The sequence below is a fragment of the Anopheles gambiae genome, chromosome 2, assembly GCF_943734735.2.
Source record: "Anopheles gambiae chromosome 2, idAnoGambNW_F1_1, whole genome shotgun sequence".
NCBI lineage: Eukaryota > Metazoa > Arthropoda > Insecta > Diptera > Culicidae > Anopheles > Anopheles gambiae.
In genome coordinates, this window is record NC_064601.1 from 9,373,632 (window position 1) to 9,390,733 (window position 17,102).

Sequence of the window (17,102 nt, forward strand, 5' to 3'; positions counted from 1 at the left end):
TTCTTGCAATCCATTTGAACTGTTTCGGACGGCTCAGATACAGATACAAAAAAAAAATACCGAATATGTTTTAGTTTTCCGATCGTTTTTTGGAAGCGAGCGCGCCCATTCAGTGAACAGACGCTGTCGCATTTTTATTTCATTTTGTTTGATTTTTTATTTGTTTATTTCTTTCGTTTTACTGTTTTATACGATCATTAACTTTTAATATAACGTTTGCTCCCACGTTTGCCGCGTGCCTTACATATTACATACAGCTTTTGCTCGGGGAGGAAGGTGTGTTCCCCCCGCTACTCCGCTCACACGCTGACGCTGAAGCTTTGAACAGGAATTACGGGCGAAAAAAAGGCGCATTTATAATCAGTGGTTATTCAATCTTGTGGAAATTAAGCTCACAATTGCGCTTACAAACGATCGTTTTTCTGTAAGCTTCTTTGCATATATGGGGTATAACAAATATGTATATCTTTCTTAAATGTTTCCTCGCCCTCTCTAGCGGGCACTCTCTTGTTAACACTACTTTCTGGTACAATTGTGTTCACTTAGCACAACAGTTTCGTTCTTCCGAATCGCTTGCTTCGCTTGTTACAAGTTATTCGGCGTAGCTTAGCAATCCTGTAGTATAACACTTTGAATAACTCCTACTCTGGTGTATCTAGAGGATGGATTAGGATGTCCTAGCAAAACACATTTTCCCGCTAATTGTGCGCCTTGAAGCACCGTCAAATAATGATTATGCAAGTAGAAAATGTTACGATTGCTGAGCAAGTCTTCTCATGCAAAGCAGCTCACCCCTATATCATGGAGCTGGAAATATCACTAACTAAAAAGAAAGAAAGATAAAAAAACACAAAACAGAGCAGGTTTTATCCCGCCAACAAATCGCCTCCTTAAACTAAAGTACTGTAAGCGAATCATTGAAAGAAGCACACATTTTCTGCTTGACCTGTATTGAAAAAAAAACAAAAAAACCATTGCCAGAATGCCTATCTGCCTATACGCATACATGCTGGGATAAGTTAGTTCGGTCGTACATGGTACGACTCTATATGGTGTTGGTACTCTAAACGTTAACTAAAGCCATTATGTTATATGTTTTGCGCTTGACACGTGTTCGATCCCACACGCCTTGGGGGGATCGTATTGTAATCTTCCACTTCTTCCGTTGAATCACGCTGATCGCGTCCTTCGGTTCTATATTAGTTATGAGTAATGGTTACCTAACTGCCCTACATGTTTCTTTTTTTTTGTATCATTTTTCATTACCATATCATTACCTCGGTATTGGTGTATTGTTAAACTGCTTTAATAAAACCGCGCAGCTGCGAGCATTACTATTTTGGTAATCCTTAAGATACTCTTTACACCCACTAAATACGGGGTGAGTAAGGGTGGTGAGTACGAGACGAGAAAAATAAGTGCGATTACCCCCCCCCCCCCCTTCCCACTTTTCTGTGGGTACTACCACCACCACCACAGGGTGTAGGCACAGCCTTCGGTGCAGCTGCAAGGCGCATACCAGCAGTGATTGCAGTATGCAGCTTATTGCTTTGCAGCACCATACCGTATCCATTTTTCGTACGGTGCAGTTGGGGAAGCGGCAGAAACAAGGGAAACGTTTTGCTCACGGCGAACAAAATCTGGTAACAGTTCCACATCCCGTCTGGTTGGCCTGGAACCAGCACGGCAACCCCAACTGCCCCCCCCCCCCCCCCACACACACAAGGCGCTTGGGCATTACCTTCTCCGTATTCGGTTAGCGAACAGTATCTCTAATTGAAATGCTTCAAATTAAAACTTCACACTAAACTCATATGCTATTTTAGAACCGTTCACAACTAAAATCAAGCTACGGGAGAGCGTAAAAAAAGGGGTTCTATTGTCTCCCTTATAAATTCTATTGTATTGGCTCGATAAATTGTGCTCCACTGTTCCGCTCTCTTTCCAATCGTAAATTATCACCTTTACTCTTGCTGCAGCCTTTCTACTCTCATCAGTAGGATGTCCAAATCCAATCACAATCACATTTTTTTTTACCAGCGCGCTCCGCCCAACATTTAAATCTTCGGCAGCTTGTCCGCCACCACGAGCGGATTGTTCTTCTCCAGTATCTTGCGGCCCTCCACCTTGAAATCGTACGAACAGTTGTGGGCCTCCGCGTACCGGTGCTGGGCACAGAAGATTTTCTCACAGTGACACTTCATGATCATGATGACGCCCAGCTTCTTGTTGCACTGGGCGCACCGCAGCTTCTTCGACTTGATCTGCTCCGTGGTGTGGTGTTGCGTATCCGCTACCAATGGACCACTGGCGTCGCCGCCGCCGCCGCCGAGGATGACGGACGCCTTTCGATCGGTCGGTTCGTCCGTGAGGCGCAGCAGTCGCTCCTTATCGTCGTGCACGATGATAGCCGAAGCGTTCGTTGTTGCACCGGGCAGTGGGGCCCGCTGGTCGCACAACTGGTCCCGATCGATGTGCTGGATGATGGAAGCAATGCCGTCCTCTTCCTCCTCCTCTTCCTCCTCCTGCTGCACGCTTTGGCCCGCTTGCAGGAACGCTCGGCGGGCGGAAAAGTGTATCTCTCCGTCGGCGTTCGCGCGACCGGCCGAACCAACCGGACCGTTCACGGCACGGTAGTACTGCTTCCGTGCGTCACCGGCATCGGCGGAGGAGGAGGAGTAGGGTTTCGAACTGCTAAGCACTCGGAGCGGCCGCTCCAAGCTCTCGTCCGCCGGGAAGGAAGCATGCTGATGGTTTGGATGATGTGGTGCCTGTTGCTGCGCCTGGGGGGAGCAGCGCTGATGCCGGTCCGGGTGTATTTCGGGCAGTAGCAGTCCCGCCGAACTGCCGCTGCTGCCCGAATCGCCCTTTCTGCCTCCCGAGCCCGAGTTAATGTTGATAAACTCGGCACTTTCGAAGATGTCGCTCGTGTCAATCTCAACGAAATCGTCAAAAAACGAATCCATATTGAACAAGCTTTCGTCCGAGGGGAAGTAGTAGTCGGAGGGTCGCAGCGGCGTCGAGGACGGGTTGCCATTGTACTGCAGCGAGGTCGCGTCCTCGCCGAACAGGAAACGGCACCGATCGTCCATCGAGGAAGCGGTTCGCATCAAACCACCCCGATTGCTACCCACTGCCGCCGATGAGTGGTCCTTGTGACGATAGTTGGTCCGTTCAGCCGCTCGACTATTGCCGCCACCGCCGCCAGGCGAGTACGCTTTCGCCGTTGGCCCCTCGCCTCCCGGAGCGGAGCAGCAGCTGAGGCGGGAAAACCGGCACTCGAAATCACCTCCACCACCTCCGCCAACAACGAACGATCGGTTTGCGTTCTCCTCGGAAGCACCGCTCGAGCGCGTGCTGTCACCGTTGGCACAGCCCGAACCGTCGGCCGCTTCGTTCGCCTCCGAGTCCGCGATGCTGGCCAGATGGTCCCGAATGCTGGGCAGATGCCGGCCGCCACCGATCGACTGCTGACGCTGGCGCAGGTACAGCGCGTCGCTTCCGCCGGCCAGCGTTTCGTCACTGTCGCCCATGCGCCGGCGGGCTGACGAGGCGGCGCCCGCGCACAGCGACACCTTGTAGCGGTTCAGATTTTCATTGCTCCGCACGTACGGCACGCTGCCATCCTTGCGGTACTTTAGCAGCGTGGACGACAGGCCGCTCGCGTCGTCGCACGTCGGTGGCAGCAGCCCCTGGTGCTTTTTCTTTGCCGCCCCGCTGCTCACACACTCCAGCTCGGACGTGGAGCTCGACAGGCACGCGTCGTTTAGGTTCGTGTAGCCGCGCCGGTACTGCGACGGGATCGTCTCGAGCCGGGACAGCTGGGGCACGAGCCGCGTACAGCTCGTTCCGCCCCGGAAGCCGTTCAGCAGCGTGGGGCTGCTGCCGAACGCTTTGCGGAACTCGTTCAGGTCGATCGACTTGGACTTGTTGCCGCCCGGCTTGTACGCACTGCCGACTGCCCCAGCACCGTCCCCCCGCATCTCCGCCACGTTCAGCAGATCGTCCTCGTCGGAGGATATCGACAGGTGGCTGTGGATGAAGCTGGTCGAGTTGGACGACTCGCGCGGCCTGCGTATCGAGGAGCAGGAAGACGACGTCACCCGGTCCTGCTCCTGTCCCGTTTCGTCCTCTTCCTCCTCCTCCTCCTCATCCTCCTCCTCTTCATCATCGTCCCGCTCCTCGTGGTCGGGAACTTCCTCCTCATCCAGCACCTCCTCATCGTCCGCATCCTCGTCCTCCCGCCCGAAGCGCACCGTATCCCACGAGGACAGCTGAAGCCAACCATTGCTTGCGCCCAGGTTCGATATTGCCGGCAGCTTGATTAGGTTGGTGTAATCACCGGCACCGTTAGCTGCTGCGTCACGCCCGGCAATGCGATCCGACGCGTCTACATCGGCGTGGAAAAACTTCAGCTCCAGCTCGTTGATACCCAAGTCCGAATGATGACGGCGCGGATTGCTCAACTGCTGCAGGCTTGCAGTAGGGAAAGGAACATCGTGCTGGTGCTGCTGTTGCTGCTGCTGGTGGTGCTGCTGCCGGTGATTCCAGTGCTGGCACCAGGCAGCCGAAGAGCTTCCTCCGCCGTTTGCAGCACAATGTGCACCGTCGCCACCGACTGCCCCAGCACCGGTCAGGCTGTTATTGCTGCCGAACAACGAGCTCGAGCTTAAGGAGGCCGCAGTACCGGCGCTCGATTTGACGCTTTCGGCTGCTATCTGCGCGAGCTGAAATAACGATTCCGACGCCAGCGATGCCTCCCCGACGATAGCAGCAGCAGCAGCCGGTGGGTTCGCCGGTAATGGTCGTAGCTCCAGCAGACTGCCGTGGTCCGGCAGTATGGGTTGAGCTGGTGCATCGACCGCATTGGTGCCTTCCACATCCTGCAGGCTGGTTGTGGACGTGAAGTTGTTTTTGGGCGATTCGCCACGGCGCGTCGCTGCGGCGGCAACCGTTTCCAGCTGCGCATAGGAACCAAGAAAAGACTCGACCGGAGAATCCTCGCGTATCAGCAGCTTCGGCAGCTCGTACACGCTACTGTCTGTTTTGTGTTTTAGTGGCAAAGAAAGAGAACACGGGGAAAGCATTAGAACAGGTACAAAGCATAAAAGCGGCAAACTCATATTCTTACCATCGGAAGTTGACTTGTAGAGCGTGCGAAAGGATTTGTCCATGCCGCCCGTGCTCGCATTCTTGAAGGCGTACTCCGCCGAAGCAATCTTACAATCCATCCCGTCCTCGCTTCGCGTCACCATCTTTGGTACGGCGCCGCCGCCTGCTGCTGCTGCCGCCGCCCCAGCTGTTGTTGCCGTTGTTCCCGCCGAAGCCTTCAGCCCGTAGTCGTAGTCCGGCAGATACTCCTCGATGTTGTTGAGGGACGGGTTTATCTCCGGCAGCGATTTCTTCCCCGCCGGTGGATGGTGATACAGATGGTGCACCTTCTTGGAGTAGTTCAGCATCAGCTTGTTGAGCGAATCGTTCGAAATGGTGCGCTGCTTCGACTGGGTGTACTTCAGCAGCTCGATCAGATCGTGCAGCGAGGCGGACGATACGCGACTTTCGTCCAGCTTGTGCAGCGACTGGGTGGTACAGGCGGCACCGCCCCCAACACCGGCCAGCCGCGTGCCCAGACCGCCGGCGTGATTGCCGCGCAGCTGACTGCCCCCGGCAGTGCAGCGCCGAATGTTGCTGTATCCCGCATCGAGCGTCGTTTCCGACCCCATTCGGCTCAATATGCCGTTTGAGTGGAAGGAAAGCGATCGCTCCAGACCGGCCGAGCCGGTGTGTCGATCGTTCAAACCACTGCCACCACCACCACCACCACCGGTCTGAGACGAGCCGTCGCGTGCAAAGTCCAGATTCTTCGCACTGATCGTTTTGAAGGAACGGTTCCGCTGCAGATGCTCCCGGATTTGGGACCGCTTCTCCAGCTCCAAGGTCGGCGAGCGGCCGGCCGTTGCGGTGGCAGCAGTGCCACCGTGCAGCAGGTTTACTAACCCGTAGCCGAACGGTGTCACGGTCTGCTCCTGCTCCGACCGCCCGAGGTCGATCACGGCGGGCATGGATTTGCGGTGCGGAGCGCTCGCTGTTCCCGCGCTCGGTAGCATCGACCCGATCGTACCCACCATGGACGGATTGTGCCCGCTGGCGACGAGTGCCGTTGCGCCGCCACTACCCCCCGCCCCTCCTCCCGGTCGATAGCCGATGGGTGTCTTTTCCTCCTTGATGACAGTCTCATGATGCGGGTGATGGTGCGATTGATGATGATAGTGATGGTGGTGTTTCTTGTGCCGGATGCGGCTAGCGTTGCGAATCTGCGTCTTGTTGCTACCCACGGTGTTGTCGGTGATGTCTGCCGAACCAGGAGCGGCGGGACGGCCGTCACTTCGGTGTGCGGATTGTTCCGACCCCGCTTCCGGTGCCTCGTTCCCTACCGCTCTGTCGGCAGCCTGTGCACCGCCCAGTCTTTTCTTTTTCATGCTTAGCTTTGCCTTTATTTGATCCATTTTCTGCAATGAAACGCAACGCAACGCGTCGTTTGTTGTTAATGGGAAGCTCGCATTCCAAACCCCCCACCCACTACCCCCTCCCGTAGAGGAATGTATTCTCAAGTACCTGCTTGGTTACTGCAGCGTCACGTTCTTTCTGGCTCATCGGGCCACCGGGTCCGTACGTGCCCTGCCCGGAAGCACCACTTCCGATGATGGAGCGCGACATCGATCCTTTCATGCCGTCGCAGCCCTTCTCGGCCCGCACTTTCATCAGTCGGTGCACGTTCTTCTTGTTGTCCTTGTACAGCAGCAGCTTTAAGCCTGGACTCTGTAGATTCATCAGATCTTCCCTGTGGAGTGAAGCGAGTGTCGGGGAATTAGTAAAGTGCTTTTAATATGCTTTTATGTTGTCATGGTGGGTCCTAAAAAAAAAGAAACCATTTTAAAACAGCACGCAAAAGTCTTGACAGCACACACACACACACACAATACCCCACATCGTACCGCCCATAAGCTTCCACACCGACATCGATGGGTCGCGTGATTTCGAAATCACGAAAATAGTTAAAAATAGTTTCGCTGACCGGCGGCCCCGGGGTACTGTCGCCGCCGAACGTTGTCGAGATTTACTTTTTGTTGCTGTTCTCTCTCTTTATTTCTCTCTCTTTTTGTCTATCTTTCACTCTCTTCCACCTCTTCCATCCGGAGAGCACATCCGGCCTGTGGGATGAAGTGACTAATCTTTAAGGGGCACTTTAAGCGAGACACGCCCCAACACCAGCGCGCGCGGTCAAAAATAAATGAAAACGAATCGGCGTGGCCCAGCCACACGATTCAGCAGCCACCTCCGAGTGTCTTGCCATTTCCGTCCTGCACGGAAGGGGGACTGAGTGCTGACATAACAGACCGGATCTGACGTCCTGTTTGCCTGTGTTACGTGTTGCAGCAACAAAGCTAACGGGTTACGGTCAATCTTTTCCTGCAAAGGGTTGAAAAAAGGCATAGGGTACTACTACTACTACTAACCCAGACAGTACATCGCTCATGTCCAGCCAGTTGTCGTAGTCGGAAGAGATGGTGAACAGCCGCTTGGAGGAGATCGGTCCTCCCTTCATGCCGAGGACGAGCTTGACGCGTGACCCTTTCACCAGCGGGATGTCCTTCATCTCCATCGCGTCACTTAGCTCCTTGTGGTTGTACAGCAAATGCTGCTGGCTGATGGGTATTCCTGTAAATTGGAAAGAGAATTTAAAATAAAACGTCAGTTAACACTATTCATCATTTTCATCAAAAAAGCACAAAACAAACAAGCGCGAAAACAGGAGCGGCTCGCCTTTTTCTGTGGTGTAAAAATAGTAATACCAACAATAACAATAACAAACAGTGTAATGCACAATTATTCCCCCGGCATGTGCGCCGGCGTCAGCTATGTACTGCAACCGCACCATATGACTGGGATAGTATACGCTGTATAAATAGAATCCTATTTTGCATCTCTGGCGGGCGCCTGCCGTACACCATTGAGCATTCGGGAGGCGCCGGGTAAACACACCAACACACACACACATACACATGTGCAAACAGGGGGTTTCTGGCCTGCTCAACACCACAAGCAAACATTTCAATCCCATAAATCACGTTTCAACAACACCAATGGCTACAACTCGAATGATTTGTCATTGGTTGCTTGGACTTGGCTGAGGCATTCGACACACGTTTGACAACGTTCAAATGGCATTTTACGGGTTAGAAATAAAGTGTACAGTGTTGAACAGGCCAGTGATCCCTGTATGATAACTGACCCTGTTTCACCTATCGATTTGTATTAAATTACTATCTGTTTGTTTCTTCACTCTTCAAACGATTGATATTTATTACAGAGATTTCCCGCCGTAAGCGAATATGATGCAATATCAAACACTCCAAAAAGTAAGATGCCAACAGACTTTCAGGATGCTCTGGCAATTGAAGGCTATATTGGAACATACTGCCGGTTCAATCACAGCCAAAACCTTGACATATAACAATATATGCAGGCTAACAACCACGCTGCTCTACCTTCAATCGGGCGACAATAGTCAACAAAGACATGCAAAGAAAAGAGTCCCCAATCGCAGCGGAAGCATCTAGAGCGGCTCTGGACTGAACTAATCCATCCTTGCGAATATTATCGTGAAGACGACAGTGACTGATTAGGCACATGACAATGCTCACAGCAAGACTTGAACTGGTTCCATTGCCGTAACAATCATTGAACCCCTTAATCTGCACCCCACTCTGCCACGTACTGTGTTGATGGTCGGGGCAGTTATATTTTGTTGCTCCAGAGATACAATACATTTACACACAGGTTGCATCTCTCTGATCAACGAAATGGGAGGGAAAGAAGAAAAAAAAGGCTTCAAAGACTGCTCTGGTAGTAGGTACTGGGTCGATTTCCCACGTTTGATCGATTGAAGGGGGGTGTTCGGGCTCATCAATCAAACCTCATGATTCACAAACGCTGCAGGCAGATCTCAATTGCAACAACAACCACAACAACAACAAACGCACCTCAGTACCATGACTGCGTGTACATGACCAACGCAATGGGTTCCACCATTCTATACCAATCGATTTTGCATTCCGCCCCATCCTATCAGACCGGCAAGGCCGGCGTAATCTCCTACACCAAAGAACTGATAAGACGGGCAGCAGCAGCAGAAGATTCACTTTGCGATACACGAATGCACGAATGAATGTGCCACCTTCCGTGCCGTGGTTCCGTTACCATCCCAGCAGCAGCAGCAGCAGCCAATGTACACAAATTTGCACACACCAACACAAAGCAGCGGGAGCGTGCGCGCACACTGCTGGTGTGTGTTATCAGTGCAACCGAATCGTGTGACACGCGGCACAAAATGCACGTGAACAAACCGTGGGCAGCACGACTACTACGGCACGGCTGCAATCGCGTTCGCGTGCCCGTGTGTGTTAGTGGTACCGTGTGGCTCTGGAAATAATTCCTCCAACGCGCCCGCGATCCGGCAACACTCGCAAATGTATCGATGACAATGCTAATTTGTTGCTATTAATAGCGATCGATTTCAAGCGTGTTTAAGGTGGGTGGCTTCCCTTATTTTCGTTTACTGCGACAAAACTAGGTCCCTGCCCGGAATAATAGCGGCCTTATCTAAGGGGCATGCCAACAATAATAGCTCGCTTTTTGACTCCAAACCCTCGAATGATGAATCGGGGGAGTTGTTTTCGGGAGGCCAACGGTGATACAATACTGGCTGCAGTTGTTTGCCGTGAACCAATACAAAGGTTTCAAGTGCATTCTGGATCTGTCGTCCGCTGCACGGCAACGTTGCCGTTTCCGTCATATCATTCATTGAAAAAAAGATTTGGTTGAGTAACCAAGCGACTCCTACACCACAGCACATGCGACGTAAGCTTCCTGTGTTGCAGGTGATTGTGTAACACGGAGGAGCAACCGTGCATCTCCTGCATATGATAAGGAGCTTTCAAACGAATTAATATCGTGTTGGCGTTTTACACAGCTAAACGCAATATGGTGTTTGTGTGTAATGCTGCGTGCTTGGTGGCGACACGTTACACGAGGAATGCAAAAGGCGGACAAAGTAACGCATTAGCGTTATCGCGATTAATCAATCGATCACAATGGCACAGCAAATAGCCAAAGAACAGACGGTTCTGGTGCGCCCTCCTCTCGTTGTCATGGGGCTTTTCCTTAGTTAATCTAACTCGTAGATCCTTCGTTCGTTTGTCGTTCGGATCAAACTAATTGCTGTTTTTGCTTGTTTCGTCTAATGCCGAGTTCGGCGTCGGGATGCACTTAAAGTAGAGAGGCAATGAAAACAATCAAACGCTCTACATACACACCCGTATACATACCTTCATATTTTTGTATTTCTGACTTGAGATACCCAACCGTATCGCGATCGTTGACCGTCACCTCGAACTCGGAGCCGGTCAACGTTTCCACTATGATATCGTACGACGGCGTCCACATCGTGCCCGTGGGGTGTGGTGACGGTGGTATGGATTGAAGGTCGAAATCGATATGACAAAGGGCTCACCTCCTCCTAGCCCACACCTCTCATGCGACAATGCAATGCGGGTCTATCGCCGTGTTCTTCTTTTATTCCTCCGGTTTGCTACTGTATATCACTACTCGCGGACACTTGCAGTGCGCAATATTTTAGATGTTTACTGCAGTGCTTCAACTACACACCACACCGAGGCAAAATATGCTGCCACACTGCACATACACACACACATCGAACTACGTTTAGCACACTTGGATCACTTGGATATTGCAGCGTTAATCAGACAACACAGACCCGATAAATATCCGTTTCAGCAACCTGCGCAAACAAAGTTATCCGCGAGAGACGACCTGACGGGGAGCGAAATCAGGCTGACATCCGCCACACAGACGGCGAGCGGGCCACAATAGCGAGTGATGATGACACGGTTGCTGTTTCAAGCCTCTGGCCATATACCTCTTGCATGCGCCTTCTTTATCACATCCACTCGGCCTGCTGCAGTGCCACGGAATGATGTGTATGCGGGTGTAGATGTATGGGTGTATGTTTGTGTTCTCCGTATCCAACCAATATTATTAACACGCGACCACACTGGACTGCTTCCAATTATTATCACTTCACAACAGCAGCTTGACGGGGTTCACTTTATCACGCCTAAGTCAGCACCTGCCTGCACCACAGGCCGGATTCTTCTCGTTCGAGTTTTGTGCTGTGCCGTGTGCGTTGCTTAATCTCGCGGTAAGACGTACGGGAAGGCTAAACTTGCGATGTTTAGTAAGGGGAAAAAATCATTCACTTATTCTCAACACAACGCAACCCCCGCACACGGAGCACACAGCGCGCGCGGCCACGGCCGGTAAAAAAATGGCGAACGGGAAAATCTATTTAATTTAAGAACCTAGGCAACTGGCCGTGTAAACACCGCCGCGTAGACCGAAAACGGAAGCTTCCTGCCGTCATCGCCGCCCTGCTGCGCCCATGGTATTATTTTTGTTTTTCTGTCACACTCGATCGCGCTGTCTCGCTCCTCCTTCTCGGGGCGGCCGTTTGCGCCCGTTAGCGCTCTCGCACTCTTCCCACACACACGCACACACACAGCGCGGCGCCACTGACAGTTGGCTGCGCGATAACACACACCACTGCACAGTGCACGAGGATCGTACACGGATGCACGTCACCTTGGTGCAACGGTGTGTATGTGCGCGGTTGTGTGTGTGGAGCGCACACTACTGCTGCACCAGTGTGCGTTGTATTCGAGCAGCACCACCTATGAGTAAGAGGCGGTGTACGTAAACGTCGCCAAAAGCAGCAACGACGACGACGACGATGAATCGACACACACACACACTCATACACACAGCAACACAGGCACGCCAATGCTACGGGTCAAAACGGGAATCGTCCAAGGCGAAGGAGGGTGGGGTTGCGGGGAGAGGTGGAGGGGAGCACGGATCACGATTGTGACGAGGCCCGCGGCGGCACCAGTGCGCGAAGGTGAACCGCGCGCGACATGCGACGTAAAATAATGCGTTGTAGCTTTTTTCGGGGTCCCGTCGTGGCACCGTTTCCGCGACGGGGCTGAGTCTGTGTGCGTGTGTATGTGCCCCGTTTGACGATGACTCTTCCGTTTGCTCCACCAACCGTGGTGGTATGTGCAAACCAGGGTGGGACGATGAACCACCTAGCACAACCGAGGCACAGCGGAGGGGCGGGAAAGAAACTTCCCGTACCTGCCAGATGTCTCCCGCAGGCCTTAGCGGGCGCTGGGGCCTCGTACCGCACACAGCTGCTGGATCGTCGTGGTGGTAGCGTTCGTAGCTTTCTCCTCTGCGCCTCCGAACAGCAGGACGGCTGCAGCCTTCCGCTCCCCACCGAACCACACTGCTCGTCCACGGTACCGCGTTTGCAGCTGTCTCATTAACACTTGGATCCCTTTGGTCCGATCACTGCACTACCATTTACGGGGCGATCTAGTTCTGCGCGCCAGCAAGTTGGAGTTCACTTTGGACCCTTTTTTCTACGCCCATCTACGCACTGAAGAAGAGGCAGCGCAACGCGGACACTTTCTTCTTGCAATCGCTAGATGCTACGTAAGACCAAGGCACTTTCTTCTTCTTCTTCTTCGAAGTCGCACGGCGGCGGGGCGGTCGGGACATGCGTGGATGACATTTGTTGCAAGAAATTGTTCAAATAATTTAATAATATTGCTACTTCTAGATGTTTTTAGATAAATTTTACACATATGGGTTTTTAATATGTAAAGTGATGGTGTTTAACGAAAAATAAACCTATTTTCTTGACGGTGTAACGTCCGGACTAATATCGCCCACTGTGCACTCAACCCGAACCCCGAACGCAGCGGTATAAACGCGTTATACCTTGACCGCTGGAGCACCCGGTGTGCTAGATGAACTGTCATAGAATAAAGCTCTCTTCTTGGCGCGACATTGAACGAAACAGACGTAAGCCACTGACTTCTGCGTATAATTATTTGTGTGCTCTTCCGAATTGTGCTAAATCTTATTAAAACGGCCAATTAACCTTCCGCCAACCGTAAAACGCTTGGTCGTTACATCTCAGAAGTGGGATTACCAACAAAAAGTCGCCTACAAACCGCCTGCAAGCCGCTTAACCAGCCGGCCTACGTGTGTCTGTGTACGTGTGTGCGTGTGACATAACGCCATCTCATCAAATGGTGGGCAAAGACGAACTTCGCCGGGCGCTCATCGAGGCCGGCGTCGACGTACCGAATACCGTCACCCTCGCACAACTTCGGCAACTTTACGCCTCTCTCGAGCTGGTCGCTCGTTCCCCCCGTGCAGCGCAGCCCACCACCTCGGCCATGGCATCAGCCTCCGCTTACGCAAACCATCCCGAGGCCGCCATTTTGTATCACCCTCATGAAAATGGCGGTGACGCCGTTAATGATGCCGCTTCGACGAACAACACCACCGACGCCAATGCTAATCTGCCCTCCGCTCAAGGTGTAGCTGCCGCCCTTCCCCGCTGTTCCGACGATATGGAGGCTCACCTCGAAGCGCTGCGAATGCAGCTACAGTTAGCCGAATTGCGTCAGAAAGTGCATCAACTCGAGGCGCAGCAACCGACCGCCGTTTGTGTAAAGGATTTCGAATCCTTCATCGAGCCGCTTGATGCTGAGAAAAATTCCGATGTCATCCGCTGGTTCCGTGATTTGGAACGCCTTTTCTCACTCCATCGAGTATGCGATGCGGACAAATTTTTGTTTACTCTTCGGCTCCTCACAGGCACGGCAGCTAACGTTGCCAAAGAATTTGACGTCACCACTTACGACGAACTGAAAATGGAGCTTATCGACAACCTTCATTTCGTCGCTACTCCTGAATCTGTGTACCGCCAACTCCGCAATCGTCGGCTGCAACCCCAAGAATCTGCCCTCCGTTACCTGTTTGATATGCAGCGCATAGCTGGCCAAGCCGACATTCCTGATTCGGAACTGATCCCGATCGTCATCGATGGATTGGGAAGCCCGTCAATTACTTCAAGCCTGCACTTCATGCCCCTCACGATGGAAGATTTCCGGAAGAAGCTGAAGCTTTTCGAGTCTTGCCGTCATCTTCGAGCCATCAAGCCCCCTTCCGCCGTTGTTCGGGCCCCGATGAACAGCCGTATGGAACGGCCCCTAACGTCGCAGGAACCTGTCCGCTGCTTCAACTGCTCCCGATTTGGACACCTTCAGAGTGCCTGCTCCAAGCCGAAGCGCCCACCCGGCGGATGTTTCCGCTGTTTCCAGACTGGGCACGTCTACCGCAATTGCCCTGAACGTCGGGCCAACGCTACTGTTGAGGGCGGTATTAGCGCGGAGGATACTCTCGGCACAAACCAAGAGGTGAGTTTGACATTTTTACACCCTTCTACTAAGCGTACCACCCTCAATCGCGTCCGTTCCCTTCTCGATACAGGGAGTCCTGTGAGCTTCATCAGTGACACATTAGTACCAGCTAGGCTGCTAGGACCTCTTTCAACAACTGAATACTGCACTATGGTTAAGGGACCACTTTATTCTCGAGGACGAATTAATTGCACAATCCAGTTTAGGGATCATTCTGTTCGACATTCTTTTATTATATTACCTGGAATTGCGTGGCCTGTCATTATTGGTCGCGATCTACTTAATTCTCTTAACATTTCTCTTACTTATTCATCTTTTTCAAAATCATGTATTACTAAAACCCTGTTGACGGAACTTGAAGAAGTTGATACAACTCTTCCAGAAAAATTAGAAGATGCTATTAGGAGTATTTGCTCGCTCGATGTAATCGAAGCCGAAAATGAACTGGATTTAGGAGATACTCTATCCTTAGAGCAGCGTTCAATTGTTATTTCTATTATCAAGAATTCATACCTCAAATATATTTCAAACACTAAACCACTCGTACATCCAATGAAAATCAATCTAACTCATGATACACCAATATTTACTAAGCCGCGAAGACTCTCTTATGGTGAAAGACAGCAGGTTAAGCAAATTGTTGATAAACTGTTAGCAGAAAACATCATCCGGCCCAGTAATTCTCCTTATGCTTCTGCGCTTGTCCTCGTTAGGAAAAAGAGTGGCGAGGTTCGTATGTGTGTGGATTACCGGCCCCTCAACAAAATTACAGTTCGGGACAATTACCCCCTACCCCTTATCGAAACTTGTTTGGAGCATCTGTGTGGAAAAAAATTCTTCAGTTTGCTAGATTTGAAAAGCGGATTCCATCAGGTCCCAATGAGTGAGGAGTCTATCCCCTACACTTCTTTTGTGACCCCAGATGGTCAATTTGAATATCTGAAGATGCCATTCGGTCTTCGTAACGCCCCTTCCGAATTCCAACGTTTTATTAATTCTATTTTAAGGGAATTCATTGATGATGGTAGAATAGTGGTGTACCTCGATGACATCATCATCGCTTCTACTGATCTTAGCTCTCACTTCAGTACTCTCCGGTCCGTATTAGAAAAGATTAAGCAGAATAATTTGGAACTTCGTCTTGACAAGTGCAAATTTGTCCATGAAGAAATAGAATACTTGGGCTACAAAGCTAACTTTTCTGGAATTCAGCCTAGTGATAGGCACATTAAAGCACTTACTAATTACCCTATGCCCACTAATTTAAAACAACTCAGACGTTGTCTTGGTCTGTTTTCATACTTCCGACGGTTTGTTCCATCTTTCTCTTGCATCGCCAAACCTATGACAAAACTTCTTCAGAAGGACGAAGTATTTAACTTCGATTCAAATTGCGTGCATGCCTTTGAAACCTTACGTGACAAACTTGTGCATTCTCCTATCCTTTCCATATTCGACCCAAAACGGGAAACCGAATTACACTGTGACGCAAGTTCCTTTGGTTTTGGCGCTATTCTCCTCCAGAAACAGGATGACAATAAGTTGCACCCTGTTGCTTACTTTTCCAAAACCACTTCAAAAGACGAGTCCAAGTTACACAGTTATGAGCTTGAAACTCTTTCCATCATTTACGCTCTTAAGCGCTTTCACACTTATGTTCATGGGCTCCCCATTAAGATAGTTACTGACTGCAACTCTCTGGTCGAGACCCTTAAGAACCGTAATGCTTCCGCTAAGATTGCCAGGTGGTCCTTGTTTCTGGAAAATTACGACTATACCATCTGTCATCGCTCAGGCACTTCTATGCCTCATGTCGACGCACTGAGTCGCACCGAAGCTGTGGGTGCCATCGGTGAGATTGACCTTGACTTCCAGCTTCAAGTAGCTCAGACGCGTGACCCATCTATCGAAGCTCTCAAACATCGGTTAGAATCAGAAGAAGTTGACGGATTCTTACTTCAAGATGGGCTTGTCTATCGCGACATACCTGATGGTCAACCTCAATTGTATGTCCCTTCGGAAATGGTCGACAATGTAATTAGACACACTCACGAGCGAATTGGCCACCTGGGCATAAACAAAACCTTCAGCAAAATCAGTCAGCATTACTGGTTCCCCCACATGAAGCCCACTATCGACAAATTCATCAAAAACTGCCTCAAGTGCATTGTTTATTCTGCACCTCATCATACTAATGCCCGGAATATGTACAGCATCCCTAAAGAGCCCTTACCCTTTGACACCATCCATATTGACCATTTAGGTCCGCTCCCTAGTTCTTCCTTACGCAAGAAGTATATACTTGTTGTTATCGATGCTTTCACTAAATTAACTAAACTTTACCCAACCTCCTCAACTAATGCGAAGGAAGTGTGTTCTGCCCTTTCCCAATATATGTCTTACTATAGCCGCCCTAGGCGGATTGTTAGCGATCGAGCTACTTGTTTCACCTCCACCTTGTTTGAGGACTTCTTGGAATCGCATAACATTAGCCATGTCCTCAACGCCACCGGATCCCCACAAGCCAATGGACAGGTAGAACGGGTGAACCGTGTGTTGCGTCCTATCCTTAGCAAACTATCTGATGCTCCAGACCAGACCGATTGGGTATCCAAGTTGCGGTCAGCCGAATACGCTTTAAACAATACCGTCCACACATCTACGAACTTCTGCCCCTCTGTCCTACTC

At 51.0% G+C, this 17,102-nt stretch overlaps 1 protein-coding gene across 1 annotated transcript; it reads right to left on the bottom strand.

The window, feature by feature from the left end:
- Positions 1 to 417: 417 nt before the first annotated feature.
- On the bottom strand, positions 418 to 10,527 carry LOC5667650 (uncharacterized). Its single transcript, XM_001689272.3, has 5 exons — positions 10,389 to 10,527; positions 7,518 to 7,719; positions 6,616 to 6,841; positions 5,132 to 6,509; positions 418 to 5,041 (listed from the first exon to the last, which is right to left on the bottom strand). The coding sequence occupies exons 1-5, from the start codon at positions 10,504 to 10,506 to the stop codon at positions 2,058 to 2,060; spliced, it is 4,908 nt and encodes a 1,635-aa protein (XP_001689324.3). The 5' UTR covers positions 10,507 to 10,527; the 3' UTR covers positions 418 to 2,057.
- Positions 10,528 to 17,102: the final 6,575 nt, after the last annotated feature.